The 22,574-nt window shown below is 36.8% G+C and overlaps 1 protein-coding gene across 1 annotated transcript; it reads left to right on the top strand.

The window, feature by feature from the left end:
* Positions 1-5,276: 5,276 nt before the first annotated feature.
* Positions 5,277-8,123, top strand: LOC131238942 (DNA polymerase delta catalytic subunit-like). Its single transcript, XM_058236520.1, has 4 exons — positions 5,277-5,345; positions 7,243-7,317; positions 7,411-7,500; positions 7,582-8,123. The coding sequence occupies exons 1-4, from the start codon at positions 5,277-5,279 to the stop codon at positions 7,744-7,746; spliced, it is 399 nt and encodes a 132-aa protein (XP_058092503.1). The 3' UTR covers positions 7,747-8,123.
* Positions 8,124-22,574: the final 14,451 nt, after the last annotated feature.

Raw genomic sequence — 22,574 nt, 5'->3', positions numbered from 1 at the left:
ATTTGTGTGGTGATAACCTTATTAACGGTTGAGATGGTGTATAAATATCATAATGGGTTCTAGGAAGTCTCAATGGTGGACGTTTCCATTCTCAGTATTTCACTCGGAGTGGCCTAACTTAGTTTTGAACCTGCCCGATTTTTAGACCCTATCCCATTACGAGCTTGAGAAAATCATGAACAAAGTGGTTTTGTTACTGCATTTCTGTGGGCCCACATAGCTTCTGGTCACAAGAACTTCCCATGATGCATTTCGTCATCCATCCCTTGGCATGCATTTTGCAGTGAGGATTTTGACAACTCACGGTGCCCCTTATCAGCATACATTGCTGGGGTGGGTTTTCAATATGTTTTGCTTCCTAAACTATGATCTCCCCTGTTTTTGTTATAATCATGCCATAGATGCTATGGTAGCAATGCTTCATTGTTGATCCTAACCTATCATGCTTGGATTCGAATATGAGCCATTTGATCTTTAGTTCTCAATGTTCTAAATTTTCTGTCCTAGACAATCATTAGTTCAGCGAATGCTTCTTATTATACACTAGAATATGAACAATTTATTTCATCATCTAAGATGTATTTCGAGTTCTAAACCCATCCTCGATGGCTATGGTATGGTGGGCACCATTCTCTATCAAACCCTTATAGCAACTGGCGCAGGTATGGACGTGATGAGGTCGATCACTGTCTTCCTCAAAGTGGATAATTATTCCAATTCCATGAAGTTTTTCTATATTTTTCATAAAGATTCCTCGAATCCACGAGAAAAAATAGAAATAAATTCTAGTAAATTCAAAAATAGCTTAATTGATGATAAAAAAAATGGAATTACATGGGTTTTTAATTGTCACTTGCACAATGTGATTCTTTACAATTATAAGCAAACCATGATAATCCTAACAAATGGATGAATCGAAATGTTGATTGGACCTATTTTTGTGTAAATGATCTTGACCGTCCATTTTTAATTCCATTTACCGAATGGTCAAATTTACTAAATCAGTGTGATATTTTCATGGTAGTTCTTGAAATATGGATTATACCTGATGAACCATATTGATCAATGGTTTGGACTGTCTATGTTCTGAATAAAAATGGGTACACTATAACTAATTGTGTTCGTAGGCACCGGAGCATTTCTAAATAAATAAATAAAAGAGTCCTTGTGAAGCAACAATATTTATGGGAGATGTGTTGGTGTTCTCTCACATAATTTTTTTTTTTTTAAAAATTAGGGCTTGATACCAAAAATGAGAGGTATATAAATCTCAGGTGGACCACACCACATGATAACAATAGTGATTGAATATCCACCATTAAAACCCTCCTAAGGTCCATTGTACTTTTTATTTGACATCAAATCTATTGATTAGGTCATACATGCCCGGATGATGAGAAAAAGAAATATCAGATTGATCCAAAAATGTATATGGCCCCCAAAAGTAACTTAATGGTCGATGCTCATTCAACACTGTTTCCTATAATGTGGTCCAGTTGAGATTGGGATATACCTCATTTTTTGTCTCATACCATAAAATGATATGGAAAAATAGATGGACGGCAGGGATGAAACACATACAACATCGTGGGGCCCACACAACACCGACAACCAGCCACGGGCGTTGGTGTCAGCGCGAGTAGAGAGAAGGAGATATACTCTCCTCTGTCTCTCACTCTCTGTCTCCTCTCCCTCGCGCACCCTCTCTCTCTCTCTCGGTCTCTCACTCTCTGTCTCCTCTCCCTCGCGCACCCTCTCTCCCTCTCTCTCTCTCTTTCTCTCTCTCTCTCTCTCCGTCCCTCTCAACCGCGCCCTCTCTCTCTCTGTCTCTCTGTCGCTCTCTCTGTCTCTCTCGGTGCTCTCTCTCTCGCGCATCCTCTCTCTTTCTGTCCCTCTCGGTGGATCGGTGGACCGTGACCGGGTATCTCTCTCTCTCTCTCTCTCTCTCTCTCTCTCTCTCTGACCGTTCTCACCGTTGACGAAAATCCCCAATTTCTCGATTTTGGGATTCGAAATCCCTAATTTCTGGATTTGGGATTCGAAATCCCTAATTTGCCTGTATGGGATTCGGATTTGAGGATTCAGAATCGAAAATCCCTGATTTTTTGATTTTTTGGGGATTCATATCTGAAAATCCCTAATTAACAGATTTATTTGGGATTCATATCTGAAGTGGACGCAATGTACTTTAATTTGATTCTTCAATAATATCTGTTGATCTGTGTTGCGTCATAATGAGTGGTGTACCTTAGCAAGCAATTTTTACCAAGGTGGTTTTATTCAATGCTAGCATGCTTTCAAAATTGTTTTTTTGTTTGTTAGCCTTTCCCCCCATTTACAGGTTCAAATCAATCTGTTGTATAATGACATTGGTTCTTTAGGTCTTTAAGATTATATTTTCCTTGAAACTGTGGCTATTTGGCACAAATAATTTTGAGCAAGAATCACATATGTCCAGCCTTTATTCATATTTCAGGTATATAGGTATGCTGTCTGATGTTCTGAAATCTCAACATGAGGAAGGGGAAGCTTACTTGTCTGAAATTGATGTTTGGCTTTCCTCCTTTTCTTTACATATCTTCAGGTAAAAGATGATCTAGCTCCATTTGTTTGTGTGCCCGCACACATGCAGGAAGGAGTTAGAAGATGTGTTGTCTATAGATGATCTCGAAAGCCTTAAAAACTTGCCAATGGCTAGTTTTGAGTCAGAACTTTGGAAAGTAGTTGGCCAGAATCGTTTGCCTGAAACAGACAGAAGAAAGGTGATACTTCTTGTTTGATAACTGTCATTCTCATTTACATGCTATGTCGTATCCCATTAAGACTGAGAAGTCAATCTCAGCATTATTAACCTTGTGAGGATGTTCATTATGATTTTTGTTTTTGTGTATTTGCTAAGTTGTCCATTTCATTGTTCAAGTGAGCTTGCTTTGGAAGCTTGTTAAAGTTCCACATCCTGAAAATGTAAGAGCTCAGGAAGTGCTTGTGCTCTTCCTTCTGTCTACTGGAATCAAGAACCCAAGTGTTGAATTGGGTGCAAGCAGTTTGAAGTCGAAGAGTGCACTACACCAAAATCATAATCATTATTAAATTCTTTTTTTTTTTTTTTTACAAACATCATGTCAGACTTCTTTTTTACTCTGTTCCATTTTTCTGTTTGATTTTTTATGTCCAGAGATACAGGTTCATCAACGAAAGAATTCCATTGATACATTGCTTGCCAAACAGGCTGTCCTTGTGGATATCTGTACTATGGAGGTTCAAGGGTGGACCTCACACCCCCCAAGTTCAATTGGATATGTTAGAATGGAAATATATAACCATAGTTTTTCTTTTCGATGTTTTCACAGCTGTACGGATCTACGGCACCATACAGTTATAAGTAGATGGTACTTCAGCAAATTGTCTCTAAATAATTGATATCAACTGAGTCCTCTTTTAGAGGTTGTATTTCAACCATAGCAGATCCTGTCAATAGGCTTAATATATAAAGACCCATGCATCTGTTATTCAAGAAACATGGTGGAAATCAAAGCCTTTGGTAGTATTAAATGACCATAAATATCAGTCAGGTGGTATTCCGTAGTTGCATATTTTGAGGAAAATGCTCAACCAGGTTCTTTAGAGATGGTTCAGGGAAGATCACTTTTTGTTTTCCAATAGGCTTTGTTGAGCTGTATGTATGGACTTCTGGAGTAGACTATGATGATATTTTGACTGAATTGAGTCAGTTTTCTTGTTTCCTTTCATAGATTTGATTTTCTATTGGCGTGATGGCTTTAGAGCCTCTTTGGTGCAATGCCTTAAGAGTTTTGTGGCACAATTCCACATATTTATCTTTTTATTTGTTGTTTTGTCATTACTGTTGGCTGTTGCTTCATGGTAGATTTGTAGTCAATGTCTAGTATGCAGCCTGAAATTCGGAGAAAAAACTCTGAAAAGATTCCTTTGCATGTAACTGTTAAAAAAAGATTCCTCTGCATATGAGATAAAAACAGAGAGGGGCTCCACTTCATCCAGTGTAGGGTATATGAAAGTGAAAAAACCAGACATTGGACATTAGAGAAGTAAACTTGCTTTATAGGGCCTTCTCTTGTAAATGGTTAGGTAAAATTTTGATCCTGTGTGAATGGTTGGGGCTACCAAGTATGTTGCGAGGAGAGTTTGGTACAGAAAAAACATTCGCCATCATATAATATTCTTCTGGAAGGCTGTTGGAAAAAATTATAATGATTTTTCTGCAAGTAATTTTTCCAACCTGCATTTCCCACCCCTGAACATTTCCCCAAGGAAGCCTTGAGAAGTGAATGAGATGTTCTATGGCATCTCCCATCAACATCTGCCTCATCAGATGATTGTCAAGCCCAACTTCTTTCCCTTCTGAGTCCCGATTAGAATACTCATAACCATGACAAATTGGAAAGCCATCCTTAGTAATTTCTCATTTCCATTGTATCATGATCCGATCATTATTGTTTTGTGCACATTGGCTTGTCTTTTGGACACCTTGTGATCTTTGCCGTGATGCAGGGTGGCAGACAAGGACTGGGGAGCTGATTTTAGGAAGCTGTCTGCTAGTGCAGCTCTTGTTGGCCTTACTTTATGGTTTGACCATATGCAGGCAAGTCTTCTTTCACTAGCTACATCACTAAGCTTTATTTATTGTCAAGGAAACCAGTGGTGGATGATGAAATGATTAAAATCATGCTTTCTTTAAACTAATGATATCTATCAGAACATCTTCTCTTGCATTGAGAATGGCCTTGACTTGATGCTTTTATCGTCCAGAATCATGTAGATCTTGCTCATCTGGATGATATTTTTCCCCTTTAAATATCTTGGAGCTGATCTTTTGTGTTGCCTTGCAAACTTTACAGGTTTCTTATTATTTTAACAATCCAGATGTCACAGAGTGATTTTCAAGGTTCCTCCTGCCCTGCAGATATGTTTTTTTTTTTAATCTCATACTGCAATACATCTTAAGTAGCAGTTGTTGCCAATGGAATGATATGCATGACTAGGACCCTATAATTATGATCATGATACCACTATGTGCAGGAAAAGGGTTTCAGCTCAGGTGATATCTTTATCAAAAGAGTTGTCGCCAAGGTAGGGGACTTTGTCGATGTGAGTTTCCCCTCCAGCTAATTTTTTTAAAATCACTTTCATTGATCAAGAATGATTCAATATGCATTTGATTCCATACTTCATTTTCTAATGCTAAGCATCGGACATGCATGTGTTTTGCCTTTTGATAGGTTCGTGATGGAAAATTGATGGTGAATGGAGTAATCCAAGATGAAGATTTCATTTTAGAGCCACTTGAATATGAAATGGATCCTATGGTAAGTTCTCCTTTTGAACTTTGCAATATATATAACTTAAAACTTGGCAAGAATTTTCAGATTGTCTCAACGATTTTTTTTTTTTTTTTTTTTATAAAAAGAGAGGAAGAAACTAGATCAGTTTTTGGTGTGTTGCTCATGGGAATTCAGGAAGCAATGGTTCTGTGCAGATTGGTTTTTTAAAAAGTGATGAGCTGAAATGCTTTGAAACTTTTGCTGACTTCTTGTAACTGATCCTTGACCTAACATGTATGATGACTGAAGCAATCATGCTGCTGAAATGCTTTGGAACTGTTGCTGATGTCTTGTAACAGATCCTTGACCTAACATGTATGATGGGCAAAGCAATCATACCACCTAAATGCGTTTAACTTATTTACTGTGAGTTGTATCCGGATTATGTGTAATGAGTAGTATTATGAGTTTTGACTAGGAATTATTTTGTTAATAGGCCTTTACTACATAACCGAGAGCAAATATTAGACACTGATTCGGAACTAGAGAGTTAAAAGAGGAGGAAGTTGATCATGGGATATGTATCATTCATTTAACAAAACTTTGCTTAGTTTTTCATGAACTCGTCCTTTTCTTGACTTTGTTTGAGAGTGATTCTATAGGCCACATGAAGTGATTTTTTTGCAGGTTCTTTGGGTGATTTGCTAATCAATCTGTTTGGTAAGATAACCTGCAAATCTATCAGTTGTGTCCACACCACTGTTTTGAATAGTGTCGTAGCGTAGCGTAGCTACGATGCTAAAGTTAGCAAATAGCGTAAATCCCTTGTGGCGTATGCTATAGGGGTCGCAGCCTATGTAGCGTCATAGTGTACACTAGGTTTTTTTGTATTTATTAATGATAATTATATTTTGTATTTAATACTTGATTTCTTTTCATACTTGTGACTTAGTACTCAAGAAAAAGAAGTACCATGGCATACCATAGCATTCACTCGAAACTAAACAGCCCCTAAAGTTTTTCTTATTTATATAATATGAATGGCGCGTTTCCTAATATTTTCTTGTTTACTCCAAACCTTTGCTTAGTTGTTCCATGTAATGGCTCAATAGGCCCCAAGGTTGAGGGTTTGAGTTGGTGCTAACACCATCAAAACTTATTTAATATGAATACAATCAACTAAAAACTTTGTAAAATTGTCATGCGATTCTTGCATAAAACATATCTAGATTCTAGACATGCAGGCCCATTTATAGAAACCCTCTTTATGAGCAGTTTGGATCCTTGAAATTGGAAACTAAAGATTTGAGTATAAATAAGTTTTAGTAAAATATTTCACTTTATAATTTACCAAAATCCACAATCTTGAAGGGCTAGTGGTTTGATGCTTCGACATAAAATAAGAAACCAATCTGTTCATGGTTCATGATATATGACTTGTGAGAGAAAATAGGAATAAATGGAATAAACCTGTAGTGGAAGACATGATCCATGTGACAATTGGAAGCTGAGGCAATTATTACACCATATCTTGATCAGCATGCCTGTAGATGTGTGGCATAGTCATTTCCTGAACTCAATCCATGTCAGGTAACTTCTTACATGTATCTGACCAAACTTAAACATGATAACTTTTTCCACATTCCTCTAACCCCAAAACAAGCATAAAACCAACTCCACTTTCTAATTTAGGAGATGCATGGATGAGAGGATCTCTACCCTATGCTTCCCATCTTAGTACTTCATGCTCATCTTCTTGCTCTTTTTTTAATATTGAAATCTGGTCTCTGATAAAGTACAGCTAATTGTTCTCATGATTTCGAATCAGTATTTATTTAAACAAATTGGATGTCATTCCTATCTTTGTTCTTACAGCAAGATGCATTTTTATTTTCTTTTATTGCATGCTCTTATTTTCTGCTTGTGTGGTTGTCATGAAAAGCGGGATGCTGCCACTGCTCCAAATGTTGGGGATCGTGTTCTGTATGTTATTATTAAAGCTGCAAAAGGTGCCAAGGTAGTTGGTTATGTGATGCTTGTTCTTTGTGAGTTGTTTTTTTTCTGTGTTCGTTGGTAACGCTTTCAAATCCACTGGTTCATAATGAAACAGGCTTATGAAAGGTCGGAGGATCCTATCTTCGTGCTAGAGAATAACATTCCAATTGATTCCCATTACTATCTCGAAAATCAAATTAGCAAGGTGTTATTTGGTATTTCCTTCAAGATTTACTTCACTACTTTCTTTGATTGACCTGGTTATTGAGTATTTTCCATGTTACAGCCGCTTTTGAGAATATTTGATCCCATTCTGAAGAATGCGGAAAAGGAACTTCTCCATGGCAGCCACACAAGATCAGTTTCCATTTCAATTCCTTCAAACAGCGGTATCATGAAATTTGCTAAGAAACAACTTTGTTGCATTGGCTGCAAAGCTCTAATCAGGTAAGTTTCCTACATTTGCTAAGTTATGGTCCTAGTGCATAATTGTCAATGTATCGTGTGTATGACATTCACCCCCTCCAATAGGTTGGTCCGGCCATGAAGATCACCTAGCACATAAATCGGGTATATCCACTCATCAGATGTGCCACACATGTACTTTGGATCGGCTGAGCGGTTGTCCATTGTTTTTTGTGGTTTGGCCTACTTGATTATTTGATCAACCTGAAATTTGCATCAGGTGTTTTCATGGAGGTGCCAACCTTTTTGATTGGTTGGATGTTAGACACGCTTGAAACATTGAATCTTATGTGCTGGTTGGTCAATAACCAATAGTCCAACTAGTTGCACATGAGACCTCGTGTGTATCATCGTCATCATCATAGCCTTCCCTCAGGTATTTGGGTCAGCTTTGTGAATCTCATTTCACCAATCAATCCTAAGGCTCTATGCTATGCAACTGAACAAGCCTTCATATACTTCCTCACCACCTTGATCCAAGACCTTTTTAGGTCTTCCTGTCATATTCTTTTTGAGGCCTTTCAACTCCTATCATTATTCCTTGCTGGAGCTCTCTAGTCTTTGTTGCACATGACCGATCACCTCAACCTGCTCTAGATCATTTAATTTCTTATTGGAATTATTCTTATGCTGTTCCAATGAACTCATTTTTAATTCTATACTTTCGTCCCAAGCATAGCCAGTCAAGTAGCTGTCTTATGAAAATTTTCTAGTTTCATTAACATAGGAGCCGATCAATTTCCTTGTTTCATAGACATTCCCATGATGAAGGGCTTGATCCAAAATGACATAGGAGTCGGGAGGAACACTTGTTTCATAGACATCCACCGATGGATAAACGAACTTATATGTATTTATGCGTGAATGAATGTGATATGGATAAGATTGTTTGTGTTTGGATGAATGTACTTTTATGTTTGGATGGATTTACTAGTTTGGGTTTATATGAATGTGAATGTGAATATGATGCATTATACTATATAACAGGTGTATATCAGGAAAAATATGATGAAATATATTATAACAGGTGTATATCAGGAAAAATAATTTTTTTGTGAAATTTTGTGCCGGAATATTGATTTTATAAAAGAGACTTTTAGCTACGAAATTTTTCGTAGGCAAAAGTTTTGTAAATATTACTAAAAGTGGAACGAATATTTTTTAGCAGCGAAAATTTCGCTGCTAAAAAGTCTTGTAAAGTTTTTTTAGCGACGAAAGTTTTCATCGCTAAAAGTGGACCTAATATTTTTAGCAGCGAAAATTTTCGCTGCTAAAAGTCTTGTAAAGTTTTTTTAGCGACGAAAATTTGCGTCGCTAAAAGTGGAATTTAAATTTTTGGCCGCGAAAATTTTCGCTGCTAAAAGCCTTATTAAGTTTTTTTAGCGACGAAAAGTTTCGTCGCTAAAAGTGGAACGTACATTTTTAGCAGCGAAAATTTTCGTTGCTAAAAGTCTTATGAAGTTCTTTTAGCGACGAAAATTTTCGTCGCTAAAAGTAGAACGTATATTTTTGACAGCGAAAATTTTCGCTACTAAAAGTCTTGTGAAGTTTTATTAGCAACGAAAATTTTCGTCGCTAAAAAGATTACCTTTGGCGGCGATTGAAATTTTTCGTCGATAAAACCTTTTTACGCCGGTGTTTTAGCGACGAATTTAGCGACGAAAATTTTCGTCGCTAAAACTTATTAGCTACGAAATTTTGGCTTTTAGCGACGAAAATTTTCGTTGCTAAAAGTGGGATTTCTTGTAGTGTTAGTAAGTAGGCTAGACCGCACAAGTTTAGGCGAGTACAGGACAGATGACATCGGGTACGAGCGACTCATATAGCCTAACTACTGTTGCCCACATGCACCTGCCCAAATCCGTGGGTTTAACCTCGGGACAGTCCTACCAACGAGACCACCTTCACTCTCCACATATTCCTGACCAACCCAAGGATTTGATGGTAATCTATAGCATGCCAACTAACAGAGTTATCATTTGGCATAAAACAATATCATGTTTCATATTTTCTCAACATACAATTTAGAATTTCCTATCAAGCAAAGCTACCAATATCATGAAACACGAGTGCATGTGTTTTGTGTGGGTTAGTGAGGAAGCTAAGCACTTCCTATACCTAATAGAACTAAATTACATAAGAGTTAATGGATCATACATGCTATGAGGCAACATCATATGAGAACCAAATAAGACAAGTACATGGAATCATCCATTTAAACTAAATCATACGAAAGACAACAACATCCATAACCATTCCATGTGAATCGATAGGATCAAGGGTAGGGTCTTCCCTAGGTTTGTCTAAATACTCTAAATGCATCATCCAAGCAAGCAAAATCATTAATTCATACTAAAATTAGTGCTAGGCCACCTAAGAACAATAGTCCGTACCTATGGATCGTTGAAGACGTTAGGAAGCGATTTAGGGTTGCCAAACTCGCGGGTCGATTCGTAGAGATTTTGAGCGAAATGAACTTGCATGTTAGGATTACATGCATTTCCTAGCTCAACCCCAAAGATTACCAAAAAAGGATGGGTGTGTACCTCCCCATTCGGATGGAAGTGGCTTGCAATTGTGGATATGGGAAGGGGAAGGTATTTCTCTAAGGCTCCAAGCTTCCTTGGGCCCCACCTCCTACCACACACTCCTTTCCTTTCTTCTTCCTCTCGCTTTCTCCTCCTTTCTCCTCTTCCTCCTCTCCCTTTCTCTCTTTTCTCTTTTCTCTCTTTCCTTTCTCTAGGGTAAATTTGTATGGGGAGAGGGGTGTCCCAAAGAAGCACCTTTTATAATGCCAGATTTGGTGCAAATGGCCCCAAGTGTTGGGTTTTTACTATACTAACCCTATGAGAGGATTTTTCTAGCCTTTAGGGCCCACTATGGGGTATAAAAGTCGACACCCACCGTTGGATAGTTGGCCTTAGTGATGATCTACGCACAGACACAATCGGCCCGCCATTTGGATGCACCGATCGACAAATATGATTAAAAGTCTGTTCACACTACAAGAAATAGCACTTTTAGCAACGAAAATTTTCGTCACTAAAAGTGATATTTTCGTAACTGAAAACTTTTAGCGATGAAAATTTTCATCGCTAAATTCGTTGCTAAAGGACCGATGTAGAAGGGTTTTATCAGCGAAAAATTTGAATCATCGCTAAAGCAAGTTTTTTAGCGACGAAAATTTTCGTCACTAAAAAAACTGTACAAGACTTTTAGCAGTGAAAATTTTCGCTGCTAAAAAATTCGTTATACTTTTAGCGACGAAAATTTTCGTCGCTAAAAAAAAATTTCAAGACTTTTAGCAACGAAAATTTTCGCTGCCAAAAAAATCGTTCCACTTTTAGCGACGAAATTTTCGTCGCTAAAAAAACTATATAAGACTTTTAGCAGCGAAAATTTTCACTGCCAAAAAAATCATTCCACTTTTAGTGACGAAAATTTTCGCCGCTAAAAAACTGTAAAAGACTTTTAGCAGCCAAAATTTTCATCGCTAAAAAAATTTTCAAGACTTTTTAGCAGCGAAAATTTTCGCTGCCAAAAAAATTTGTGTGACTTTTAGCGACGAAACTTTTCGTCGCTAAAAAACCTTTTCATGGCTTTTAGCAGCGAAAATATTCGCTGCCAAAAAATTCCTTACACTTTTAGCGACGAAAATTTTCATCGCTAAAAACTTTACAAGACTTTTAACAGCAAAAATTTTTGCTGCTAAAAATAAGTTACAAAACGTTTAGCTACAAAAATTTTCATCGCCAAAAAACATTTAGTAAACTTTTAACTATGAAAATTTTCGTCACTAAAAGTCTCTTTTTTTTATATATACAGCTCAAAATTCTGCACAAAATTCCTGATATACATCTGTTAACAATATATTTCATCCTATTCATCCTGATATACACCTGTTATATAATATATTTCATTATATTCACATTCACATCCATCTAAACCCAAACTAGTAAATCCATCTAAATGTAAACTACATTCATCCAAACACAAACAATCTTATCCACATCACATTCATTCACGCATAAATACATATAAGCTTAACATCATAAACAAAAATACCATAAACAATTTGGCTGGGCCAAGAACTGAGTTTGAAACTAAAGTATCGATACAATTGGAGAGTATTCCATCGACTTAACCAGGAAAAGAGACATAAGAGCATTCTTCTTCTTTTGAAGTAGCAATCAATTTTTATTAAGGTTCTTGACAGCCCAAAGTTTCTACAAAAAGGAAAAGGTTGCATCTCTTCAGCACTCAATGAGCTCATAATGCAGTAGCTACATTCTATGCATGAGCAAGGCAATTACCTTATGCCACTTCAGCTTGGGCATTCTCGCAACCCTATCTTCACCATCTGATATGGTAATAAAAAACCCATTTCACATTCAATCAAAATGGATTCAGAAACCAACAATTGTACATTAATCCCAACTAAAAACCCATAAAACCCAACCCTCATTATTCATCTCTTCAACTCATCAAACACTATTCTTATTCATCCTAGAAGAAGAAAAACTCAATTAATCACAAAACCATTTCATATTTAATCAAAATGAATTGAAGAACTAACATTTCTTCATTTCTTGAAAAAATAAAAGAAAAGAGTGGGTTTGTTGCCAACCTTTTTGCAAAAAATAAAAAATAAAAAATCCCATGTCTTCATACAAACCTCATCATTTATCTATTCAGGACATATGTGATGTTCAAAATCACAGGCTAGACTCAAATTGTTTGGTCTAACTAATTTCAAGTTCAGTTCAATGAAAGACCCATAGATTTATAAAGAGTTCCTTGAACAATTACATAAATCAAAATATTGAACTCAATGCTTAGAGCCTACCAAACATATTCGACATAAAAAATGCATGTCGTATAACAAAAATCACTCTAGTTCGAATTTAGAGCCAGATTTTCAATAGATTACTTATAGGCATGTTAAATTCCATACTGGACAGAGGGTGTGGAGCCAGCATAATTGACATTCGAGGCATTGTAGGGAGTGTTCCAAAAGGGTTTGCAATTGGCACGGGTTGCACGACCACATTATTCTGACCAGCAGCACTCATAAAATAAGAACAGTTATAAACCAGGTCAAACCACCAATGCATAAATAAAAAGAATGGATTGCAAGAAATCATATTTTTGTAAGACAACCACATTAAGAAATTGTCAAACCCCAAATTCAGTAAGAAACTATCCAGGGTAACAACCAGAAATTGTCACAACAAGAAACCATCAAATCCCAGATATCACTTCCTTATCTCTCCCCACATCATCCCTTAGTTTCCAGATCAAAAATTAGAAGCAACTGAGGAAGCAGAAACAAGAGCAGTAAAGTAAAAGAAAACAAACTATTTTAGGAAACCAAACTATCAAAAGTAATAGACTGGGTATCCAGTGGCTTTGAGTTACAGATGCAAAGTACTCCTCTAAGGAATTTTACAAAAGAAATACATACATGATGTTAGACTTGATTAGCGGCGTTTTAGTTCATCTAATAATCTTGCCTTTCTATGGCCCTTAGATGAAAATCACTTCTGTTAAAGGGAAGGTGTCATATGGTTTTCGAGAGAGAACAAAAAAAAAAATGAAACACATAGCATGAACACAAAAATGAGGTAGATCCAAAACTCAAGCGGATCACACCATAGAAAAAGTGGGGATCGAAGGCTCGCTTTTGAAAACTTCTCAAGAGCCATGGAACTTTTCATAAAAGCGTGGGCATTATCATTCATTCAATCAATCAAATATAATGATTCATTTTAATCCATTCATAAAATCACAATACTAAAAATATATATATATATATATATATATATATATATATATATATATATATATATATATATATATATATATCTGTCCATTTAAAGCTTTCAAAACAAATTGTTACATAGCATTAGCTATACCTCATTTGCCTCCACTGCCACAACATTTGTTCACATATGTTCATGAAACAATCATTTGTAGAAGGAAACCATAAGAAGTATCCAAAAGTGTTAATACCTCATTTGCCTCCAATGCCATACCAATTGAACGAGTGATGTGTGGCAGAGGAACATCCATCTAGGAGATAAACAAATCAGGATAGACAAAACTCTTTCCATTAGTATACTGAAAACCTCGTTACCTACACACATAAAAAGACACCAACCGGGTACGAAAGCAACAATGTTTGTAAGAAATCGCAGTGAAGAACTTGTAAATGAAACTACTTCCTTGCTTACCATTGTATTCAAAATAATTTTAGCCTTTTGTCAAATAAGTGCTACCAATTAGTTCAACTTTCCTATTGGACTATGTACAAAATTCAGTTCAGGTAAGAGCAAACCATAAATGATACAAAATCTACTTGTTTCTTGGAAAACAGAAGTATACAAGGAAAAGTCCAATAAGCACATTAAATAAACAAAGGCAACAAGCATATAACCAGTTTTCATGAAGAAACTGATTTAATTGCAATTAGCCAACCAAATCTGGGGTCTTTCTTGATAATCCAAACTATCTATTTGATTTACCTTCTAAATGTAGGACATTAAAAAAATAAACACATTGTATTTTAGCTGCAAAAACAGATAATTCAGAGTTAGAATCTGAATGGGCTTCTGACCAGTGATTGTTGGACTTCAATCAAAGCCACTACCAAGGGCTCCATCATTAAACATAGATGGGTCCCACAGGTATGTTGGTGCTACCTTTGATCCTATGGAAAATATCATGATTGCTTGCCAAAAAATTTATGAGAAGGTGCCCAACTCACAGCATCTCTTCCACATCAGGGCTTTCTACCAACTGGCTTTTGAGATTACATGGGTGGCAAAAGCAGGTGTCAAACCATGGGAGTTACGCTTTTAGTTAAAAGAAATTAGGTTTTCAGCTCTCATTAGTAGAAGATAGACCAATTCAACCTCCATGGCCCTACCTAAGGAGGCTTTTAGCCATCAGGCCTTTTTCTGTTGGGGATTTTATTCTCCTTCGATTAAAGTCTTTTCACTTTTCTCTAATAAAATGCTTCATTATCATCTCAAAAAGCACTTTTCTCTAATAAAATCCCCAAATCTCTAAATGCGGGTCCACATTCATATTGGAAATCTACAAATTACTAAATCCCCAAATTCATAAATCAACATTGAGATTGAGAGAGAGAGATAGAGAAATACCTCAACTTCTTGAATTTGATTCAATCGGGCTTGAGAGAAAGAGAGAGGGAGGTCGTGATTAAGAGAGGAATGAAGGTGGTGCGTGGGTAGAGAGGGCCTTGGACCACCACTCAGCCAACGTCGGCCGTCCGAACGAGTCCCTCACCGAGGATGGGCAGGGAGAGAGAGAGAGAGAGAGAGAGAGAGAGAGAGAGAAATCTGGGAAGAAGATAGAGAGAAAGGAGCGAGACGAGAAATGAATTTCCTTGTGTAGGTGCGAGAATGAAAAACAACAAGCGAGACCTTTTGTTTTTTTGGGCACGGACGCCCACTAGAGACGAACGGTCATGTTGGGGGCTCTGTGTGGCCTAACATGATGTGTGTCATTTATCTGTGCCATCCATTCAATTCAACGAAATTTTAAGGGCTTGCTCCCAAAAAAGGAGGCAAATAGAAGGCAAATAGAAGGCTTTCAGTTTACCTACTTCTTTGAACTAATGCATTAAAATGAGCTGTCAAAATGGATGACAGCTTAGATTAAACACAAAAATTGTGGGCCCCACTGTGATGCATGTCGACCATCAACACCGTGCATTTTATGGGTCCCCTTTAAATTATGGGATATCTCAAAAATCAGCCGAAACTTAGGTGGGCCATACCATCTAAAATCATGTGAAGAAATGCCTATAACATATAAAAGCACTTGGTGGGGCCCACCTAAAATTTTGATGGATATGAAACTTGGTCTGACTCCTTATCCAAGTGGGACACACATAATGGATGGGCTGGATTTGTGAACCACATCTTAGTGGGCCCAACAAATGATTATGAATATTTTTATGGAGGGTAACCCCTCTCGACTTTTGTATGTGGTGTGGCCCAAAAAAGTCACAGATTGACTTGATTTTTAAGCCCCAGGGCCACCATGGAATGGTGCATCTGACTGATGGGGTAGATGTTCGACACCCATCATGGTGGGGCCCACATAGCTCGACCGTATGAAACCTTTTCCCATACATACATACATACATACATACATACATACATATATATATATATATTATAAAATTATTACATATCCATCATTAAAATCCTCCTAAGGCCCACTGTACTATTATTTGACATCCAATATGTTGATTAGGTCATACAGGGCTAGATGAAGGGGAAAAACAAAAATCAGTTTGATCCAAAACTTTTATGGCCCCAAAGCACCAACCACAGCCATTGGATGGTGTTAAGGGGAGTAGCCAATCTGTTCCCCTTATTTGTGGTGTGGTCCATTTAATCTTTTGATATGATTCATTTTTTGGATAATTCTCTAAACTTATCTCGAAAAATGGATTAACGGTGTGGGTTGATCCCAAATTTTCAGTAAATCCAAAACTCAAGTGTACCATGCCACGCAAAACAGTGTGGAATAATGATTTCCACCATTGATACCTTCCTTGGGCCCACAATAATGTTTATTTGACATCCAACATGTTCCTCATAATATCAAAAAGATATAAATGAAGAGAAAACACAAACATCAGCTTGATCCAAATCTTCTATGAATGTTATTTTTAATGGTGGACGTTCAGTCCCTACTTTTTAGTCTACTTGAGCTTTGGACCCTCCCCATTTTTTGGTTAATATCTTAAAATGATCTGAAAAAAGCGTTGAACGGTATGGAGAAAGTCAATCCATGACTTAGGTGGGCCAAGAGCTTAAAAATAAAGTCAATCTATGGCTTGGGTGGGCCACACCACATAATATAATGGAGAGGGGTTTCCTTAAAACATTCATAATCATATATTGGGTCTGCCTAAATGTGATTCACATATCTAACCCACTCATTATGTGTGTCCCACTTGGCTTAGGGGTCAGACCAATTTTCGGCCGCATCCAAAACTCATGTGGGCCCTACCAAGTGCTTTTATATTTTTTAGGATGTCTTCACATAGTTTTAGATGGTATGGCCCACTTGAGTTTCGTATACAGATGATTCACATGGCTCATTTTACATGTCTGGTCCATTCACTCTATTTTACTAATCAATGCCCTCAATTTGACTAGTTACTCACCTCAATCAGGCTACATAAGAGAAAAGATATTGGGCATACCAAGATTGATCAACAATTTCAGTGAAATTTGATTTAAACATCTGAAGTTATTTGCTCTTCAATTTGAACTGATTAGATTGTCAAAAAATGATTAAATGTTGTTCATAATATCAAAAATATATGAACAATGACTAACAATGTTCACAACCATCTGAATTCAGGAATTTAACTCCACATATCAATGATTCGATGTGGACCCTCATTTAGGGATTTGGGGATTTGTGGATTCCTAATTCAATGTGCACCCTCATTTAGGGATTTGAGGATTTTAGGGCGCATTACTTCACATTGTTCAGGGTGGTGCATCTAAATAGCCCCAAATCAAGGATTCAAAATCAGTTTCGGGTACCACATCTGTCACCACCAAAACCATGCTGTAACACCCCTTGTTTTCATTTTTTATTCTTTTGTTTTGGTTTATGGTACATGACATGTTCATATCATCTCCATTCCTGCACTTGATGAAGGGCATGGACCTGTGACAAGTGTTCCATCGCCCCTTTATACGAGGGTCCAATCACCATTCTTTAAAGTTGTCATTCGCATCTTTTTTTAAAGTTTTTTCTTTACTATGCATTTGCTCTTTAGTTTGCCTCTGGATTGAAATTTAGTGATATGGAAAAGAACTAACAAGAACCGAAATTAGAAAACTGAGGCTTAAGGGCGTGCGATATGTTAAGTGGAACCCAATTGGTGCATCTGGTGTGTCCACTTATATTTATTGTACATTCCAAGAATCATGTATTTTCATTTCATCAAACCTCATGTAGGATATACCATAGGAGTAATGTATAAACACACTTAAAAACTATATACATATCCGTAAGGTGTGGCCCACCTGAGTTTTGGAATAGCTTGAATTCCGGTATCCTACCAACTATATACTTGTTGTAATTCTTTATCTTCTTCTTTTGTTTTTGTTCAATGAAATTCTTGTTGTTCATAAATGTTCTATCTTTATGATTGCCAACCTAGCCCAGACCTCAGTCTCCTTTACTTATAGGGTGTCAATGGCTTGGTTGGGCTGGCACTACTAAAAAACAGGCCAAAGTTGATGGATATTGGGTGCTTTTGGCTACGGTTAAAAGTAGGCCGTATTACGAACGGATAAAATCCATAGCTGAAACCAATTTCTTCGTAGCTAAAGGTCTTTTTTTAAATGGTGGACGTCCAATCGCTATTGTTTTCCTGTGGTGTGGTTCACCTAAGATTTATTTCGATCTCATTTTTTGGTACTAAAAATAATGTTTAGAAATTGATTTACGGCTTGGATATAACACAAACATCATGGTGGGGCCCATAGATCCCTACCAGATCCAATGCTCATGGTAGCTTTTGTTAGTGTAAATGTATGTGAGTTTTGTATTTTCTGTAATATTGTGGTGACTATTTTATATAAATAGTGGTAATGATATAGGGTTATCCACAACAACCAAATAATGAGTCTAGTTGTAGATGGGTAATATATACATTTTCTTATATAAAAATATCTTAACCATTCAGTAAATGGGCCCTTATATGTACGGTTGTTAATATGGTGTGTGTTATAAATGATGGTAAACACACAATTATCAGATTTGAAAGTATCCTCTCATTTTAGATGAGGGATTTCCAAACGCACGGCACTTCTCTTTCGAAATTTAGATTAGATTTCCAAACAACGCATGCTTCCTTGCCCGAGCTCTGATTCCTTAAAGAATTTCCTCTTCTTGCTGAGGGATTTCCAAACGTCGTGCAGATTCATCTCAAATAGGTGTGCTTCTCTCGAAATCCCTTATTTTCCTCGCCGTTTGTTCCTCTTCTTACTGTTTTTATTCTACAATCCCTTCCATCTGTCATTGCTTTTTCTATTTTCTTCTTGTGATGTTGCAAGCGCACAAATGTTTGGCAGAAAGGCCCATTCTTGATCTTTTGAGTGTTTGGTTTGTTGATGGCCCTGCTGATGTGGCATGATTTCCTGGAGAGAATGCGGCATCTCGCAGGAGTCCATCCTCTAGTAGAATATCTCCAAGACGAGTAATCAGGGAAGCCTTCGAACCTTCCTACCTTGGTAACATTCGGCCTCAGCTTAGTTATCCTTTTCCTTGTGTTGCTTTGTTTGATAAAATTCCGGTGAGCAACAAACATGTCAAGTGTTTGATGAAATTCCTGAAACAAATATGTGTAATTATATTTTTAACGCGTGGAATTCGAAATAACCTCAATAATACTCTCTGGGCAGTTGTATTGGTATATGGCTTCTTTAAACAGGTAATGTTCTGGAAAAGAATGTTTCTAGGGTATTAATAAAAAGACATTATGAAACTACATGTATACATATATGTATTATTTTCACATCTCTTTCAATGCTTTATATAAACATTGGTGGTATGTTGTTAGTCTGACTGCATAACTATCTTCTTTTGTTGTGACCTTTGAGTATGAGAAACTATTTATTCATCATTTTGAGGATTTTCTTTTGGGACCTGGAATCTGGACTATTCTCAGGTACTATAAAGTGGTGATTGAGGCCCCACCATTTTTGTAAATGGAGTTGAGTGTGCTCTTCTTTGTTTCCTTTTTTTTTTTTTTTTTGCAAAATTTTAGTTGGAAAATATCTTTAAATAAAGTTGCCTTTTTCAAATTATAAGTCATAAATTATTTTTTGCAAGCGATGAAATTTTTTTAAATAAAATTTTATTTTCTCTTGATTCAAATGCATTTATAACCACTGTATAGAGCACTGAAAAACATTCAATGTGTAGTGCCTGAAAGCTTGTTCCTGGTTGGAAATGTAAAGAGCTAAAATATTTTCCAACAAGTTGTAATTTCATCTTTTAGCCTTCTCTCCATTATTCTTCTTCTTGTTACAATTTTCAATCTAAAGCATGGTACGTTCCTAGGTAATTGGAAAATGCAGGTTCAAAATCATCAAAATATAAAGAGCTACTTTATGATGGATGTGGTTTAGAAGTCATAGATGATCCATCTTGGCCCATTGCATCATTGATTGATGACCCTGTCATGGAATGGGTTGGAAGATCCTAGTTGTTGAATAAGTGGCCTAAACAAAAAAAAAAATATTGGAGAAAATACAACAATGACCTAGAAGAAAGGGCAGTGATGTTGAAGATTTTGGGGCAATTGATTCTTTTTCTGGTTTTCTATTGATCAATGCAGAGAGGTTTTGGTTGATTTGAAAGCAGCTAGAGCTACTTGGGTGCAGTTCAATGAGCCAAAGCTTATGCTAGATTTTGACTTATATGAAGGGAAAATACAAAGAGTCCCTGTCACAAAAATTAGGTCATTCGCCTCATGATCATCGAACAAATGTATGGTTGTGAAAGGATGAGCCATAGGCTTATTATAACATTTATTGAAGTCATTACCAATCCTAATTACAGATTTGATCTAGCTGTCCAGCTTGGGAGATTAGAGTTTGCAAAGGTATGTTTCTCTTCATCTAATAAATGTGTAAATGATGATCTGCTGGAATTAGTTTTATATTACTCCACTTCTTTAGTCCTTTTCTAGAATGGGCCTACCCTCGTAATCATTTGGTTCATGTTTGAGGACACACGACCTTCTCTTTGTAGGTAATTCCTGTTTGAGGAATGCCTCCAGCTATTGGTAGAGGGTAGCTTTTGCATGGGAACCAGCTCTGTATGTTGCACATAATTTGTCATCCAGTAGTTTCTGTAAATGAAGATAAGAAGATTGATCTTAATAGTATGGTCGTCATGCACATAGACAGAAAATGCTTGCAATGAATTTTTATGAGTACTAGGTAGCCTATTAATGAAAACAATGTCTCCGTCCATAATACGTCTGTTTATGATTTGACCAACTTTCAAATATGTATGTCCTTTTGAACCTTCCCTAATTGCACAAGTGGCTGAACCATCTCTGTATGTTACACATAATTTGTCGTCCACTAGTTTCTGTAAATGAAGATAAGAGGATTGATCTTAACAGTATGGTCGTCATGCACATAGACAGAAAATGCTTGCAATGAATTTTTATGAGTACTAGGTAGCCTATTAATGAAAATAATGTCTCTGTCCATAATACATCTGTTTATGATTTGACCAACTTTCAAATATGTATATCCTTATGAACCTTCCCTAATTACACAAGTGGCTGAACCATCTCTGTATGTTACACATAATTTGTCATCCACTAGTTTCTATATATGAAAATAAGAGGATTGATCTTAACAGTATGGTCATCATGCACATAGACAAAAAATGCTTGCAATGAATGTTTATAAGTACTTGGTAATTTTAGAGTCCATGGTTAGGGTTTGGGCTGAAAGTACGAGTGCTGAAGCCGACACTTTCAGAGTCCAAACTCATTCTTTTAAAAAATGGAAAAATGGGAATATTAGTAAATATGGATTTTCTTGTTAAGAAGAAAATGGAAGGTAAAGAAGAGACATAACTGAAACTTTGCACTGTGAAAAGTAATATTAACCATTTTACTTTCCCCATTGAATTTGACGTCCAGGAAATGGACCTTTTCCAGAAAATCATGGATTTAAAACCATTAAATCTTTCTCAGAAATCTAAGTTTATTGAACTAAATTGAATTATTACAATTCAAATTTTGTTGAATATCCAAACGTAAGGTTTCCATGAATTAAGCATATGAATTCATTTTAACCCATTTTGTTAAATATCCAAATGCAAGGATTTATTATTTATTATTTATTATTGTTATTATTATTTTTTTGTGATATGCAATAACTTTTCAGAATTCATATGTAGGTACATACTTGTGCTCATTCACATGGATTTTGACTATCTTTCTTAAATTTCTTTGGGTTTTCTAATTTTTGTATCTAATTTTGAATTTCTAGGCCCTAAAATAAGATTTGAGGTGCCGTCAACAATGCAGAATCCTCCAAGTCAGGTTGTTGATTGGACCTGATTTTATTTAAATGATCTTGATAATCCATTTTATTTAAATGAGCAGACCCGGATGTGCGTCGGAGCTATCCGAACGTTGAGTGGGGGTCCCTGAAATGTGGGAACTGCTGTTATGATTATGATGAAGCTGTGAATTTCCTATAGACAGCATTAGAGGGCCAGGCCATTTGGACAGGCCGTGTTTATGTATTTGCTTAAAATTAATGAAGCAGACTCGGATGTGTGTCAGAGCTATCCGGATGAGCGGGGGTCCCTGGAAGGTGAGAACCGCTGTTATGACCATGATGAAGTTGTCCATTTCTTATGGACAGCATTGGAGGGGCCTGGCCATTTAGACAGGCCGTGTTTATGTATTTGCTTGAAATTAATGGAGCAGACCCGAATGTACATCGGAGCTAGCCGGATGAGCGGGGGTCCCTGGAAGGTAGGAACCGCTGTTATGACCATGATGAAGCTGTCCATTTCCTATGGACAGCATTGGAGGGGCCTAACCATTTGGACAGGCCATGTTTATGTATTTGCTTGAAATTAATAGAGCAGACCCGGATGTGCGTCGGAGCTATCCGGATGAGCGGGGGTCCCTGGAAGGTAGGAACCACTGTTATGACCATGATGAAGCTATCCATTTCCTATGGAGAGCATTGGAGGGGCCTGACCAAT

This window comes from Magnolia sinica, chromosome 3, assembly GCF_029962835.1.
Source record: "Magnolia sinica isolate HGM2019 chromosome 3, MsV1, whole genome shotgun sequence".
Lineage (NCBI taxonomy): Eukaryota > Viridiplantae > Streptophyta > Magnoliopsida > Magnoliales > Magnoliaceae > Magnolia > Magnolia sinica.
This window is presented reverse-complemented; position numbering and strand designations above follow the sequence as displayed.